We start from the raw sequence: 16345 nt of genomic DNA on the forward strand, positions 1-16345 counted from the left end.
ACTAATCTCCCTTATGGTTAACAATATTATCCTTACCAATCTTATTTTGATCAAAGATAGTGATGAATTTAATAAATTAGTCATATCATGTATAATAAAAACATTAAGAAAATAAAGAATTTACGTTATTTGGTACAATGATCATATGATTTGAGTTTAAACAAAGTAATAAAAAAGTCATATAAATGACCTTATTTGTTTGAGTCGAGGTGTCATAATTATTGTTGGTCGATGGATCTAGTTTATCCATTCTCTAATTCCTCTAATTCTATTCGACTCCTTCTAGAATTGTCATCATGATTAAAAAAATCAACCTAATAAAAAAAGAAATATAAAAGCATGAAATCACACGGTTATTTGGAGATTCAATAAAAAAATCTATGATTGGTGAACTTACCTTGGAGAGATGACAATATCTTAAAATCAAGATTGAGTTCCACACACTTCTGGTAACCTCAAGAGCTTCTGGTGACATAGTGGCAGTCGCAGAGAAAACTCCCACGTGAATTTTTTGGTGTGAAGTGCCTTAGAAATATTGTTTGAACTTTTTGCACTTCATTAAAAGTCTTTGCTTTAGACAAAATCATCCTTTTCACTATTTTTTTCTAATATTTAAGAATTGAAAATTGTTTAAATATATTTATGGTAAAATATTTATTTATTAGAAGTAATCAGAATTAATGACAATAAATATTTTTTTCATTAGTTTAAGAATTCTAAATCGACTAAATTTGATTTAAAGAAGATTTTTAACATCTAAAAAAAATATAAAGCGTTAGAATAAGAAAAATTTAAGAAGTATCAAAATTTTAAAAGTTTTAAGTATGTAATAAGATGAATCAACGATTTTATAAAGATTTGACTTTAAAAACAATAAAAGATTTTAAATATGAAAAAAAAGAAAAGTAATCGTACCACAAATATGATTCGAATTGATGTGTCTCTTAGCCTCTGGCTGCAAGAAAATAGCCGTACCACAGATATGATTCAAATTGATGTGTCTCTTAGTCTCTGATAGCAAGGAAAAGAGGTACTGCATCACAAATACAAAAATGATGATCCATCAGCCATGTTTGAAGCTTCTGGCTGTAATATATATATATATATATATGTGTGTGTGTGTGTGTGTGTGTGTGTGTGTGTGTGTGTGTGTGTGTTTATATTTACATTATTACATTACGGTGTGAAGAATCTTTAAAAAGTGATTTAAACTTTTACACTTCATTAAAGGTCTCCGCAATAGATAAAATCATTTAATTTTAAATAATCAAACGTTACACGTACGATACACGTGCGGTTAAATTAGTATCTCAAATACCATCTATTTGCATTTCTACTTAAACAACAATACGTCTCCTCAACTCTCTTCTACCTACATTTATTTATTTATTTATTTATTTATTTATAGCTTTTAAGTAAATAAGTTTAGATTACCAAATGCAAAATATGCATGTCAATATCAAACTACGTACGTAATGCAAATTAATTTTTTATGCTTACACATTAATAAAAGAAAAAAAGTTGTAAGCATGTGTATGACGGTTCAGATTACTTTTATTATGTTTTAAAAGAAAAATGCATGGTAGAAAGAAAGACAAATCATCAAGGGTAGGATTTAGAAAACGAAGAGTTGCAGGTTTTAGAAGATGAAGAGTTGCTTATTACAATATACTACTGGTTAGTAGCACATTTATATTTTTCGAGTTACTATCTGGCATCAAGTTTGCGATTTTCTCCATTGTGTCTCTGCATAATCGCACATTATAATATTCGTTTATTCTTTGTTGACTGCTCAATAGAATCACACTTTTGAATGTAGAAAAAATAAATGGAGACACTAATGCCATATTGAAGTTTTATTATGATTTTGAACAAGTTTCCACTGTTCAACCTAGAAAAAGCGGTATGCAACCACAATTTTTTCATGATGGCTCCTAGTAATTGAGAGCCATCTACTGAAGGCTTTCTCGTCCTCTGCGACTGGCAGATTCCATCACTTCTGCTATTCAAATTATTTTCACTTAAATCAATAATGACGTCGTAAAAAAGACAGATGAAGTCGAGTCATCATAAATTGATGCTTCATATTTAGTGTTCTAATTTTGAGTTGACTAACTCATGCACAATCATTCCTATTCTACATATTTTCTCGGTCACTTTCATTCTTCTTGTATAAATAATATTCAAGTAAACTTTAGTTATATATTTCTCTTGTAATATCGAATAAAGGTTTCTTTGTAGAATTACAAATTAATACTAAAGAAAGATTTGTCCATATTTTTTCTATAAATAGCTTATTTATCATCTTTCTGAATTCAACAAATGAGATAACTTTCAATACATAATAGTAAATTATGTGCAACACAATGAAATTGTTTAACAAAAATTTAAATTGTAAACAGGACAAAGCAATCATGCACCATATTTTGAAGACTACTAGATAATTTCAGAGACCTCACTTTAGATTTGACCTCATAACACTAATCTCCCTTATGGTTAACAATATTATGCTTACCTATCTTATTTTGATCAAAGATAGTGATGAATTTAACAAATTAGCCATATAATGTCTAATGAAAATATTAAGGAGATAAAGAATTTACGTGATTTGGTACGATGATCATATGATTTGAGTTTAAACAAAGTAATAAAAAATTCGTATAAATGACCTTATTTGTTTGAGATTGAGGTTTCATAGTTATTGTTGGTCGATGAATCTAGTTTATCCCATTCTCTAATTCCTATAATTCTATTTGATTCCTACTAGAATTGTCATCATGATTAATAAAATCATCCTAATAGAAAAATAAATATAAAAGCATGAAATCACACGGTTATTTGGAGACTCAATAACAAAATCTATGATTGGTGAACTTACCTTGGAGAGATGACAATATCTTAAAATCAAGATTGAGCTCAACACACTTCACAAGAATCCGTCTGGTAACCTCAAGAGACTGGTGACATAGTGGCAGTCGCAGAGAAAACTCTCACTTGAATTTTTTGGTGTGAAGTGCCTTACAAATGTTGTTTGAACTTTTTGTACTTCATTAAACATCTTTGCTTTAGACAAAATCATCTTTTTCACTATTTTTTTCTAATATTTAAGAGTTGAAAATTAATTAAATATATTTATGATAAAATATCTCTTTATTCGAAGTCATCAAAATTAATAAAAATTAATATATTTTTCAATTAGTTTAAGAATTCTAAATCAACTAAATTTGATTTTAAGAATATTCGAAACATCTAAAAAAATATAAAGCGTTAGAATAAGAAAAATTTAAGAAGTATCAGATTTTTAAAATTTTTAAGTATGTAATAAGACGTAATCAATAATTTTGTATAGCTTTGACTTTAAAAATAAGGAAAGATTTGAAATATGAAAAAAAATAAAAATAATCGTACCACAAGTATGTTTCGAATTGATGCGTCTCTTAACCTCTGGTAACAAAAAAATCACCGTTCCACAGAAATGATTCGAATTGATGTGTCTCCTAGCCTCTGTCAGCAAGGAAAAGAGGTACTGCATCACAAATACAAAATGATGATCCATCAACCATGTTTGAAGCTTCTGACAGTAATATACATATATGTTTACACAAAAATATATGTTTATGCTTACATTGTTTTATTACGGTGTGAAGAATCTTTAAAAAGTGATTTAAACTTTTACACTTCATTAAAGGTCTCCGCAATAGATAAAATTATTTAATTTTAAATAATCAAACGTTACACATGTTAGACACGTGCGGTTAAATTAGTATCTCAGATACCATCTATTTGCATTTCTACTTAAACAACAATACTACATTTATTTATTTATTTTTATAATTTTTAGGTAAATAAGTTTAGATTATCAAATGCAAAATATGCATGTCAATATCAAACTACGTACGTGATGCAAATTATTATTTTATGCTTACACATTAATAAAAGAAAAAAATTGTAAGCATGAGTGTGACGGTTCAGATTACTTTTATTATATTCTAAAAGAAAATGTATGGTAGAAAGAAAGACAAATCAACAAGGGTAGGGTTTAAAAAATGAAGAGTTACAGGGTTTAGACGACGAAGAGTTGCTTATTACAATATACTACTGGCTAGTAGCACATTAATATTTTTTGAGTAATTATCTGGCATCAAGTTTGTAGTTTTTTCCATTGTGTCTCTGCATAATCACATTATAATATCCGCTTATTCTATGATGACTATGCAATAGATTCACACTTTTGAATGCAGAAGAAATAAATGAAGACACTAATGCCATATTGGAGTTTATTATCAACTTGAACAAGTTTTCAGTGTTCAACCTAGAAAAAGCGATATGCAACCACAATTTTTTCATGATGGCTACTAACCATTGGGAGTCATCTACTAAAGGCTTTTCTTGTCTCTGCGACTGACAGATTCCATCACATCTGCTATTCAAATTATTTTCATTTAAATCAATAGTGACGTCGTAAAAAAGACAGATGAAGTCATGTCATCCTAAATTGATGCTTCATACTTAGTGTCTATTTTTGAGTTGACTAACTCATGCACTATCATTCTTATTCTACATATTTTTTGGTCAATAGCATCTTCATGTATAAATAATATTCAAGTAAATTTTCGTTATATATTTTTCTTGTAATAGCGAACAAAGGCTTCTTTGTAGATTTACAAACTGGAAAAAATACATAAAGTAACATACTTAAGTATTAAATTACAAAAAATAAGAACACTTTTATCAAATTACATTTTGTAGCATATGTATTTGTATTTTTGTAGCAACATTTTGCAAAAATACAAAATACATATCGATCATAAGGGCAATAAAAATCATATTTATTTTGTATTTTTGTAGCAACAGTTTACAAAAATACAAAATACAACTTGTTATATTATGTAATTATGAATCTGTTGCTATGAAACTCATAATTAAGGAGATAAGTATGCTATTTCTGAATTTTACCCTTACAAATTAATACTAAAGAAAGGTTTGTCTATAATTTTTTCTATAAATAGCTTATTTATCATCTTTCTGAATTCAACAAGTGAGACAACTTTCAAAACATAATTGTAAATTATGTACAACACAGTGATATTATTTAACAAAATTTTAAATTGTAAACGGGACAAAGTAATTATGCACCATATTTTGAAGACTAAGGGATAATTTCAGAGACCTTACTTTAGATTTGACCTCATAACACTAATCTCTCTTATGGTTAACAGTATTATGCTTACCAATCTTATTTTGATCAAAGATAGTGATGAATTTAACCAATTAGCCATATAATGTCTAATGAAAACATTAAGGAGATAAAGAATTTATGTGATTTGATACGATGATCATATGCTTTGAGTTTAAACAAAGTAATAAAAAATTCGTATAAATGACCTTATTTGTTTGAGATTGAGGCGTCGTAGTTATTGTTGGTCGATGAATCTGGTTTATCCCATTCTCTAATTCCTATAATTCTATTTGATTCCTCCTAGAATTGTCATCATGATTAGTAAAACCAGCCTAATAGAAACGAAATATAAAAGCATGAAATCACACGGTTATTTGGAGACTCAATAACAAAAGCTATGATTGGTGAACTTACCTTGGAGAAATGACAATATCTTAAAATCAAGATTGAGCTCAGCACACTTCAAAAGAATCCATCTGGTAACCTCAAGAGCCTCTGGAGACATAGTAGCAGTTGTAGAGAAAACTCCCACTTAGATTTTTTTGGTGAAAAAAAACTAATATACATTATAATTTTGGAAAACAATAATTGTCCTTCAAACACAAAAACATCAATAAGATTCAACAAACTTTAAATGTGTTAAGCATGATAAAGATGAAAAAAAAAACAAGAAAGTAAAGACTTATAATTTTCTTCGGAAAAGCTAAGTAACTTTAAAGGACTCTTTGGAGAAGCAAACTGTGAAAGGCATGACAATGCAACCAAAATATAAATCAATCATGTACAATATAAAAGAAAGAAGTATTCAACACAATAATATTGAGAAACAAAATTGAATCATCCTAATAATTAAGAAACAAAATTAAATTAATGAACAAAATTTTGTCATGGCTATGAGAACAGAAAGTATTAACATTAGATTACCATAAACTTAAGAATTTAACCTTAAGTTTATTATTGTACATATTTAATATCATAAAAATAATGATATAATTATTGAAGAAAAATGTGAAAAGACAATTTTGTCTATTGCGGAGACTTTTAATGAAGGGTAAAAAGTTTAAACAATATTTCTAAGGCCCTTCACACTTTTAATATATTACTAGTTTAAAGTACGTGCTTTGCACGCGATATTTATTCTAAGGATTTTTATATATAAATATAGCTGACGAACATTTCACGTGAGTTTTTGATTATTTGTAAGAAAATATTTGACCAAAAGAGTATAGAAAACAAGCAAATTCATACATTAGCTATAATTTGAGACATCCAAAGCTATACAAAGTTGGTGAAAGTAGAATTTCGACTCGATCCAACCTATAACAAAAAAAAGGACCATATATAGTTTGTAACAAACTAAAAAGATATCAATAACAATCTTCATCTAGAGAAAAAAACTTACCAAGGTTTCAATAAAGAAGTGTAGCTCACTGCATATACCCTTCAAGTATATATATATATGTGTGTGTGTAATAATAATAATAGTTATTTTTCTAAACTATGACATACAAAAAAAATCATGTAATTAAGAAATGTAAATTACGTCAAGCTAATACTTTATGCCTATGACAATAGCTGATGAACGCCTACAAATTAATATAAGAGTTAGACCTTATATATTATAATTAAATATTATGCTTTAAAATTAAAACATAGTCTTCAATTTATATTTATAACATTATTAGATAATCGCATGTGTATATATCATATCAATCACTAAAATATTGTATATTAGAGCAACAAATTTTCTAAAATAACACTAAATACTAAAATACATATAAAATTTCTTACCATGAAAATAGAGACAGTAGCAATGCCAATGAAGTAGAACAAATCTCTCTTCTTGCGTGTAAGGTTTCGATGAATTCTTCCTCTAAAATATTAATTGTTCCTCAAAAGGTTAAATAGAACATATATAGGAGTATTATTTTTTAAGGTTTAGGGTCCAAATCCCAATCTAGTATGGTAGTGTACGTGTAATTATTATTATAGCAAACAATTGATGCACTTTATTATTTGTTTAATTAAGGAAAATATTTAATAATAGAAAATCATATAACTCTTTAATTTTGAATATTTTAAATTTAATTAATAATAAGGAAAAAGTTGAAAAGACGCTTGTGTCTATTACAAAGTCTTTTTCATATTAAGCTAACCTCTTTCTTAAAGAAAATGTTTTAAAACTTTATAAATAGAATATCCCTTCTCACAACAACACAATAGTGTCCACAAGATAGTTGTTTTAAGAGTCTTATTTATTAGAGGGAAATTTTCTCTCAAATAATTTTATGCTTTTTAATATGTAGATCAACTGGCCGAGTCATATCAATAATATGTCTTTTTTTTTTTTTATCATCTTAATTATCGTCTTTATAATTTACAAAACTTTAAACTTTTGCATAACGCCTCCTCAATTTCGAAGTAAACAGTATTTTGATACAGATTTGATAAAATTATAAAAGGCTTGAAAAAAATTTGATAACTCTTTACAATTTATATATTTTTTATATTTATAAAAAAATAAAATCAAATTGAATGCCCAAACAAAATTTGAGGTGTCACATGGCCAAATGATCCTAAATTCAAAACTAAAGTACTTGAAATCTATATCTCCACTTGTCAGAAATCAGAATGTTGCTGAGGTTTTCTGGACGTCAAAAGATTCTTTTATTAAAAAAAAAAAGAAAGTGTAGTAAAAGACACTTTCATGTTCTGTCAGTACTTAAAATACTTTTAGCTTCTCTATGCTAATTTACTTTAGAATTTTTTCAAATAAAATACATAACTAAATCAATTAATTTTCAAATATCCTCTTTAACTTAATTTAAAACATAATTATTCAAATATTGCCTAATTCGTGCCAAAATTGGAGCATGAAAAGTGAGTGACAACTGACAATTGAAATGATTGAAGACAAGTATTTTGGAATGTGCAAGTGCCCACAAATTATGGAATCGCCCACCCTTTCTCTATCCAAAGTTCCAACCAACCAATAGTTTACTTTGGTGTGGCACTAGTGAAAGTTAGATCAATTAACCATGATTCTTTGTGTCAAAGTCAAAATTGTAAACTACATCATGAACATATTTTAAAAGTTGGAATCATGAATTTAACCAATATCACAATAGCATTCGATATTGGAGTCTCCAATTTCAGTCTTATGGATCATATCCCAACTTAGGCATAAATTATAGATAATTAACGCTTTGAGTTGGGATCGATCGAAAATAATTTCTCTGCCTTATTTTTTATGTAGTGATACAAACTGTATACTTTCTATCTTTTTCGAACTCTACTTTATAAAAATACACTAAATATATTATTGTAATATTATAAATAACACTATTTTGTCACAATTCTAATTTCCAAGTCCTAAAACTAAGATTAAACTTAGAGACCATCAAATTTTTAAATAGGTAAGTCAAAGTTATAAAATTTGTATATCTAATCATTTCGATAAACTAATGTTCTCTTTATTAAGTTGTATATCCACTGACTTCAAACATAAAATAAATAACAGAATACATCATATTAAAATATAAAAATGAAAAAAAAAAATCAAAAATTCAAATTTTGAATTTTATTGTACATTTCGAAATCAAAAGATCTGAAAACCTCATATATTTAATACCAGTAGGTAAAAACTTTCAACGAAAATCATTAAAGCCATTTGTGATTCAAAAATGCTTTTAAAAAATAGCCACCGTTTATCTTGCCTCAAAACAAAAAAAAAAGGATATTTTGAAAAGTCAGTTGTACAGGTTGACTGCTCCAAAATGACCTCAACTATGCCCTAACAAATTAAAAGTGTAATTCAAAAGAATTAAACCAAAATAAATGGTTCATAATTCAGCATTGAATCTAAGGTTCAAAACTTTATGATTCAAGCCTAACTAAAACCATGCAAACATCAATAATGCGATCTCTTACTTGTGTTCTGCATAGAAATATATATATTTTAGCCTTGTTTGAAAATTTCTAATATAGTCGATCTTTAAATTCTTAGTAACACGAATGATTGGCTACATGAACTATTTTTACCTTATCGACGAAGGTTCGATTTTTCACCATGTAGTCAGCTTCTCCATTTTCCTTTCCCTCACCACAAACTTAAGATTAAAAAAAATAGTAAAGCAATATATCCAATCCATACACCCTAAACATTTGGGTAGTTTACCAACTAATTCGGTATTTGATTTGACCCAAAATAGCATAGGTGTTCCAAGAAAATTTAGAATACTAGTATTAAACAATAACACACTTGTATTAATTAATTGGAATTATTTTAATAGATATTAACGTGTGATGCCAACTGCCAACAACCAACGTCAAGTGCCATGCCAACAACACAATTTTCTTTTACTAATTCGCTGTCCCTTCTTTTCTTTTTTTTTTTTTTTGAAAAATAAAGTGGATCCCTAACATTTTAATAAGATATAATATCAGAAAATAATTCAAGTATAATAAAGAACATTCTTTCAATTCCACTAATTCAATTTATATTCTTTCTCTTCTGATTTCTAGTGTATCTTTTACAGAAAATTTTTAATGTGAAACGTTTTATAACTTTTTATCAGAGAATTTTCTTACAGCTTTCCCCAAGAAATTATTTCAAATGACTTGTGACTTCAATGATGAATAAGCCCATCATCTGCCCATGCCACATTGCCATAGTTTGGCCCAATTAATCACTGGACTCTTAAGAAACATTGACATACCATTTCCAGTCTTAGTCCATTAACATGGGCCTGGGCTATCTGGGGTTGGGCACGTAGGCAATGAACGGGTTGAAAGTCAGCCGCGAAAACCCACAGAGGAGAGTCAAATTTCGTCTGTAAAGGAGGCAAAAAGACGTAAAAAAGGGATAAAACCAAAAAAGAGGTCCTACCGGGAGTCGAACCCAGGTCGCTGGATTCAAAGTCCAGAGTGCTAACCACTACACCATAGAACCAGATATGCTGACTTTCTCCTAACTTAGGTAAATATCAATTTGGGAAGAAAGTCACAATTTGAATTTTTGTGAAATGCCACTTTAGTTTCTCTTGTATATCATCTCCTTTTACAATCATCTCCTATCATGTATGTACGTCAACTAACCGAACTATATTAAATTATTATATCTCTTTTAGTATAGTTTTGTTTTGTTAATTGATTTATCGTCTTTTGAGGTTTCCTTTACTAAATACCGCATGACATTTCGATCCCAACAGATAGAGAAAATTCATGAGATAAGGATTGTCAGAAATTATATAAGTAGATAACAAACATTTTTCAAAAATGTACACATTTAGGGCAATCTGACACCTTCCCTTGTATGTTCAAAACAGATCATCCAGAGTATTAACAATATAACAATATTGAGATCCAACATTAGCTAAATGAAGTACTGTGATATATGGATTGAGTTTGATCTTTTGCAAAGAAATTGGATATGAGGTAACTTTTTTGGGGTTATGTCAGAGCATGTACATGCCCATTTTCCTAACATTTGTATAATAGATAAACATAAACATGCCCATTTTCTTTACATTTGTTAATAGACAAACATATAGCTCCAATGTAAAGTCTCATCAGGGCATACAGTGACGTATTAGATTGTTCCACATTAGCTGGTCCGGTGAATATTGTAATGTTTTTTTCTTATATATAATTTTGGATAATTTTTATCTCGTGGTCTAACTTTTGAAATCGAGCTTAGTTAGATAGGATATATAACCATTTTCTTTACCCAAACATGTTAAAGAAAGAGGGTATTTAAGAAAGCAAAGGAAAGGAGATGATGATTGAAACATATGTCCACATATATTTTTTTGTAAGGTGGCATAAAATAGATTCTTGTAATTCGATGTTTTCTTAGATCCCTATATAACAGAAGCTTAGTGCACCAGACCAGACACTTAATTTTATTCATTTCATTTGGGACAAAGGATAAATTAGCCACGTCCTGCATGGCTTCAAAGATAATCGGATCGAAAAAAGTAGTACATAATTCAAAGGCATGTAGTGGCTGGCTGGCTGCTGAAATTGGGTGGACTAACATCATCCACAAAATCCTAAAAGTTTCTTCCTCTTATTGTCTCCCATTATTTTTCCTTTTCTAATGTAAAGGTGGATACAAGATGATTCCTATCCAAGAAGACATGAAGAGAAGCCCACATGATATTAGATATAGTTCAAGAATTTGATCAATATATCCATAAAAGGTAGCAAAGTTGTTAAAAGAAAATTAGTTTCTACATATATAATAATTATTGAATTATCTCAAGGAAATATCTCTTCTTTCATCCTTAGACATGATTTGGAATTGCCAAAATTCTAAATGAGGTGCTCACTAGCACCTTGGTTTCCTGCTTTATTAGCACCAAAACAGTCGATATTATCGGACAAATGTGTCGTATCAAACCGCTGTCAGACTACATGTGATGGAGTGACTCATTAGAACATCATAATTAAATGTATTTGAAACAAGAAATTGGATTCATTTAATTTCATCACCACTGTACAGATATGTTGTGGTTCGATCCTTCTCCAAACCCCCACATATAGCGGAAGCTTTAGCTAGTGCATAGTACTGTCCTTAATTTACGTACCCATACAGATAAATGACACAACCCACCTTGTAGACAAGATAATCCTAGTAATAATAAAGCTCCCAAAGCAAATCATATCCTAGATGATTTTCATCACCAACACTCTTGTAAATTGTTCATCTACGTAGCAATATCAAGGCCAGGACTATATATAATCCGACTACTTACAATTAATGCCAAATGGCAAAACCTGGTTCGTCCAGCCATCATTTCGGATTGATTTTTCTTTTTTTTTTTTTTGCTGAGGAGGAACACATTTTGTTCACAGAAAATAAATAAAAAATCTATATATATTTTATTTTGGTTTCCCACCCGTGTCTGGTGCCGACATTGGAGCCCAGACTAATTCGGATCGCGCGTTGCAGGCCCATTCTGGGGTAGCTCCCAACAAGATTTTCTCCATACCCAAGACTTGAACCCAAGACCTCTCATTAAAGGTGGAGCAGTCCCATCACTACACCACAACCCATGTTGGTAAAATCTACAGTATAATTACACTGACTATCTTAGTGACCTCTAGATTGGAGAAGATGAGTCGATGACATAATAAAAGCGTTGCAAGGGGCCCCTTGTTTTTTATTAGTGTTATTAGTGGATTAAAAGGTGCTTTAGTTTGTTTTTGGTTTATGAAAAAGAAACATAGTAAGTACAATAAAGAGAAGTTCTGCACAAATGAAACTTACTATATAAACATGTCAGCTGAGAAATCTTCATTCATTGTCAAGTAGAACTAACAAGTTCTTGATTGTTAGCCAGTAAAAGAGCAAGACATTTCTTTCATTAGAGAAAAAAAAATCATGGCTGGCTGTTCTGACCATTGGACCTTTGCATTTGGTGTCCTTGGTAAATTTTCACTTTTTGTATTTTATTAATTATTTTCTTATTTCTTAAATTAAGTATTTGTCTTACATTCTCTTTTAATCTGATGCACAAAAAATATCACTCGTTATATTTATTCTCTTTCCCAAGTGGGAGATGACTTAAGGATGAATCCAGCCTCCGTCTACCACTCAGTCAAGAGCTAGTCGCATGAGACTTAGTTTGCGAATTATTGCATAATGAACAAATTATCACAAAGTGTTCACCTAAAGGGCAGAGTCTGTGACAGAGGTTGCATGTGGAATTCCCGAGGTTCAGAAAAAAAATAGTTAAAACACATGTATCAATAACATTATCATACTTAGATATCATCAATCATTTACGTCCATAATCAAATGATTGCATTAGTACTAATTTTATAATTTTTTGACATTCCTTTTTCTTCTATATTTTGCAGGAAACCTTATCTGATTTTTCGTATTCCTCTCTTCACTGTATGTCTACTGTTCCTTATATTCATTTTCACTCTCCTTCAAAGTTCAAATATTTTTTGTTTGACAACTTGTGCAATCAATTAATTTGCATAGTATATGCTCCTCTCTACAGGCCAACATTTTATAATATTTACAAGAAGAAATCAACAGAAGGCTATCAATCAATTCCATATGTGGTTGCTCTATTCAGTGCAATGCTTTGGATTTACTATGCATTTCTCAAGACCAACACCACCCTTCTCATCACTATTAACTCATTTGGGTGCTTCATTGAGACTTTGTATGTTGGCTTCTACCTTTTCTATGCACCAAAGAAAGCCAGGGTAAGCTTTTCCATGCACTAACATACGTAAACGAAATACCTTTAAAGTATTAGATCCTCAAAAAGATAATTACAGATAATTATTTGTAGTCAATTTTTAACCTTGTAAGGAGTCGTTTGGTAGAGTGTATAAGAACAATGCAAAATATATTGTATTAGTAATGCTTGAACTAGTTATACTTGTATTGGTTATGCATGTATTATTTCTTATACATTGTTTGGTTTGATGTATAAGAAATAATACATCTTACATAATTTCTATAAAAGAAATGTTTGTTTATAAAAATACCCTTCTTTGATTTTGTACACTTTTTTGCAACAAAGTTCTTTTTCCATCTCAAACATAATTAGTATTGTTGAACTAGTATATAGACGTTTAGGATTAATTGCAAGACCTTCGTCTTTGCGCATGAAATATTACGCCGACGGATTAACATAGTCGAAACAAAAATAAAATATAAGACGTAAAATTAAGAAATAGTCTCAATTTTCCTAAAGACCTTCGAAGCAAAGAAAAAATATGTTACAGTTATTTAAATCAACTATTCATTGTTGTAAATTAAAATGGTGGGAAAAGAAATTGTGAAATGTTTTGAAAAGATTCACTATTGCAAATTAAAATGACGGGAAAAGGAATGGTGAAATATTTTGAGAGGGAAATTGAGGGGTATTAAGGTCATTTAATAAGTTAATGCATGTGTTTAAAGTCTTTGTATTACTAATACATAGGAAATGGAGTGTATTACTAATACACACTTCGATACACAATAGAGTGTGCATTAGTTATACATAGGCAAAAAGACGTACCAAACAAGGTATTAGTAATACATATTAACTAATGCATGCATTATATTTTCCAATACACTCTACCAAACCATCCCTAATTGTACTTAATTATGCAGGTCCAAACTGTAAAGTTACTTCTTTTATTAGTGGTTGGTGGATTTGGAGCTATTGTCCTCGTCACTCAATTTCTATTCAAAGGAGTTGTTCGTGCCCAAATTGTTGGATGGATTTGCCTTGTGTTTTCGTTATGTGTTTTTGTAGCACCATTATGCATGGTGGTAAGTTCATAAATACAAAAATCATACATATTGTTGAAAGATTTTAACTTGCAGTATAGAATTTTCACACTACTATTAGATCACTTAAAAATATAATTACAACTAACGGTCTACAATATATAAGTAGAATCAGTTAATTATTTACTATTAAATACGTCAGAGCAGTAGCTTGTTATAACATGTTAAAATATACTGATGTGCGCGCGGTTTCTTATTTAATGCAGAGACAAGTAATCAAAACAAAGAGCGTGGAATACATGCCGTTTCTCCTCTCTGTATTTCTTACATTAAGTGCAGTTATGTGGTTTTTCTATGGTCTTCTATTAAAAGACTTTAACATAGCTGTAAGTTCTCTTTCATTCCCTACCAAGTACCAATATCGTATATATATTATTGAGCTATATAACTAATGTTTAATTTTCTTAAAATTTCTTTTTTCGGGTTCAATAGATTCCAAATGTGTTGGGATTTGTCTTTGGTATTCTCCAAATGATACTCTATGTGATGTACAACAACAAAGAGAAAGTTGTCACAAAGAAGCAAAATCTTCCAGAGCTAAAAAATCATGTTATAATTATAGACGTCGACGATGACAAGAAGAAGGTTCCAGAACTAAGTGAAGAACAGATTATTAACATTATGAAACTTGGTGAACTTGTTTATTCAGAGAAAAATGATGGAAATTTAACTGAGGCTGCTAAAATTTAGTACAATGGTTGATCCCAATATATAGTGGAAGCTTGAGACTTTGTAAATTTGTAAATTAAATTGTAAGCTTGCCTAGATGTAAATCAATCCCATGTCTCCCGCCGAAGCCACTCACCCAACCAACTCAGCCAACCCCTACGGATTAAATTTTTGATTTGATGTGTATTTTATTTACATAATAGCGCTTAATTATCAATTGTAAATTATGTTTGTCCATTAATTCAAGTTCTAATTTCGTCCACCGTAACCCTATTCATTAACATTAATGGAGTATTAATAACTTGTAATGGCTGGTTATTATTTCTCTGCTCTTGAAATTAACTTGCATAACGTAAAGGTAATTAAATGATTTGAACAAAAAATAAATTAAAAAAAGAAAAATGGGAGCAAAATGCTAAGCTCTATCAAAGACAAAGAGATTGGTCTAGTAAACTAGTGAAGTTATATGGTGAGCAATATGAGATGCTATGATTAAAGGGAAATAACAATGAAAGTTACAAAGTAGAGAGCTTCGATCTATAACAGATTTACTTGCTTCCAGAATTTTCACTAGTGTACTTTTGAAAATTTGTTCACAACATAGTCCTCCAGAAATTATTTATAGACTAAACATTAACTACATTGTCTAAGATTTTCTATTACTTATAAAATTCAAATCGTAGTATAAAGTTTTCTCATGAGATTTTATAAGTATGAGATCTTTAGCCTATTATCTAAAAAGTCTATAAATTACCAAAGGAATAAAATAAGGGCCATTTACTAAAATACTAGTGAAAAATTCACTTTTTTTAAGACTTGCTAATTAACTTTTGTCCCTATAATAATTAAACAAGTGTAAAGTATCCTCAACACTACAAATATATCCAGAACTTCTTATCATTCTCCTTCCCCGTCCGGCTTCTTTTTCTTCCCTCCTTTTCTAGCAAAAAACTATGAGCACACAAATAAAACTGAAAAAATATTTCCAGTGATTTAGATTGATTTAGTTGAAGAGAATAAAATGATATAGAAGAATAATTAACATATATATTAACCATTAGGACTTCACTATGGGAATTAGTTAGAGACTTATAGAGATTTTTAACCATGTTTTTGGAAGCTGAAAAAACTCATTTTTGAGATCAGTTGAGTGTCTAGCAAGCTATTAGAGGTAGAGCTAGGTCGGCCCA

At 29.6% G+C, this 16345-nt stretch overlaps 1 protein-coding gene and 1 non-coding gene across 2 annotated transcripts; one reads left to right on the forward strand and one right to left on the reverse strand.

Annotated features, from left to right (window-relative positions):
• Nucleotides 1-10058: 10058 nt before the first annotated feature.
• On the reverse strand, nucleotides 10059-10130 carry TRNAQ-UUG. The gene has a single exon. It is a non-coding gene; the product is annotated as a tRNA-Gln (tRNA).
• Nucleotides 10131-13062: 2932 nt separating this feature from the next.
• LOC107873879 (bidirectional sugar transporter SWEET12) lies at nucleotides 13063-15463 on the forward strand (the record flags this gene model as incomplete). Its single annotated transcript, XM_016720813.2, has 5 exons — nucleotides 13063-13082; nucleotides 13174-13405; nucleotides 14307-14468; nucleotides 14693-14812; nucleotides 14919-15463. Coding segments are annotated over 5 exons (792 nt in total), but the record flags the coding sequence as incomplete, so codon positions are not given.
• Between the last annotated feature and the right edge of the window lie 882 nt (nucleotides 15464-16345).

The sequence above is a fragment of the Capsicum annuum genome, chromosome 6 (assembly GCF_002878395.1).
Source record: "Capsicum annuum cultivar UCD-10X-F1 chromosome 6, UCD10Xv1.1, whole genome shotgun sequence".
NCBI classification, from domain to species: Eukaryota; Viridiplantae; Streptophyta; class Magnoliopsida; order Solanales; family Solanaceae; genus Capsicum; species Capsicum annuum.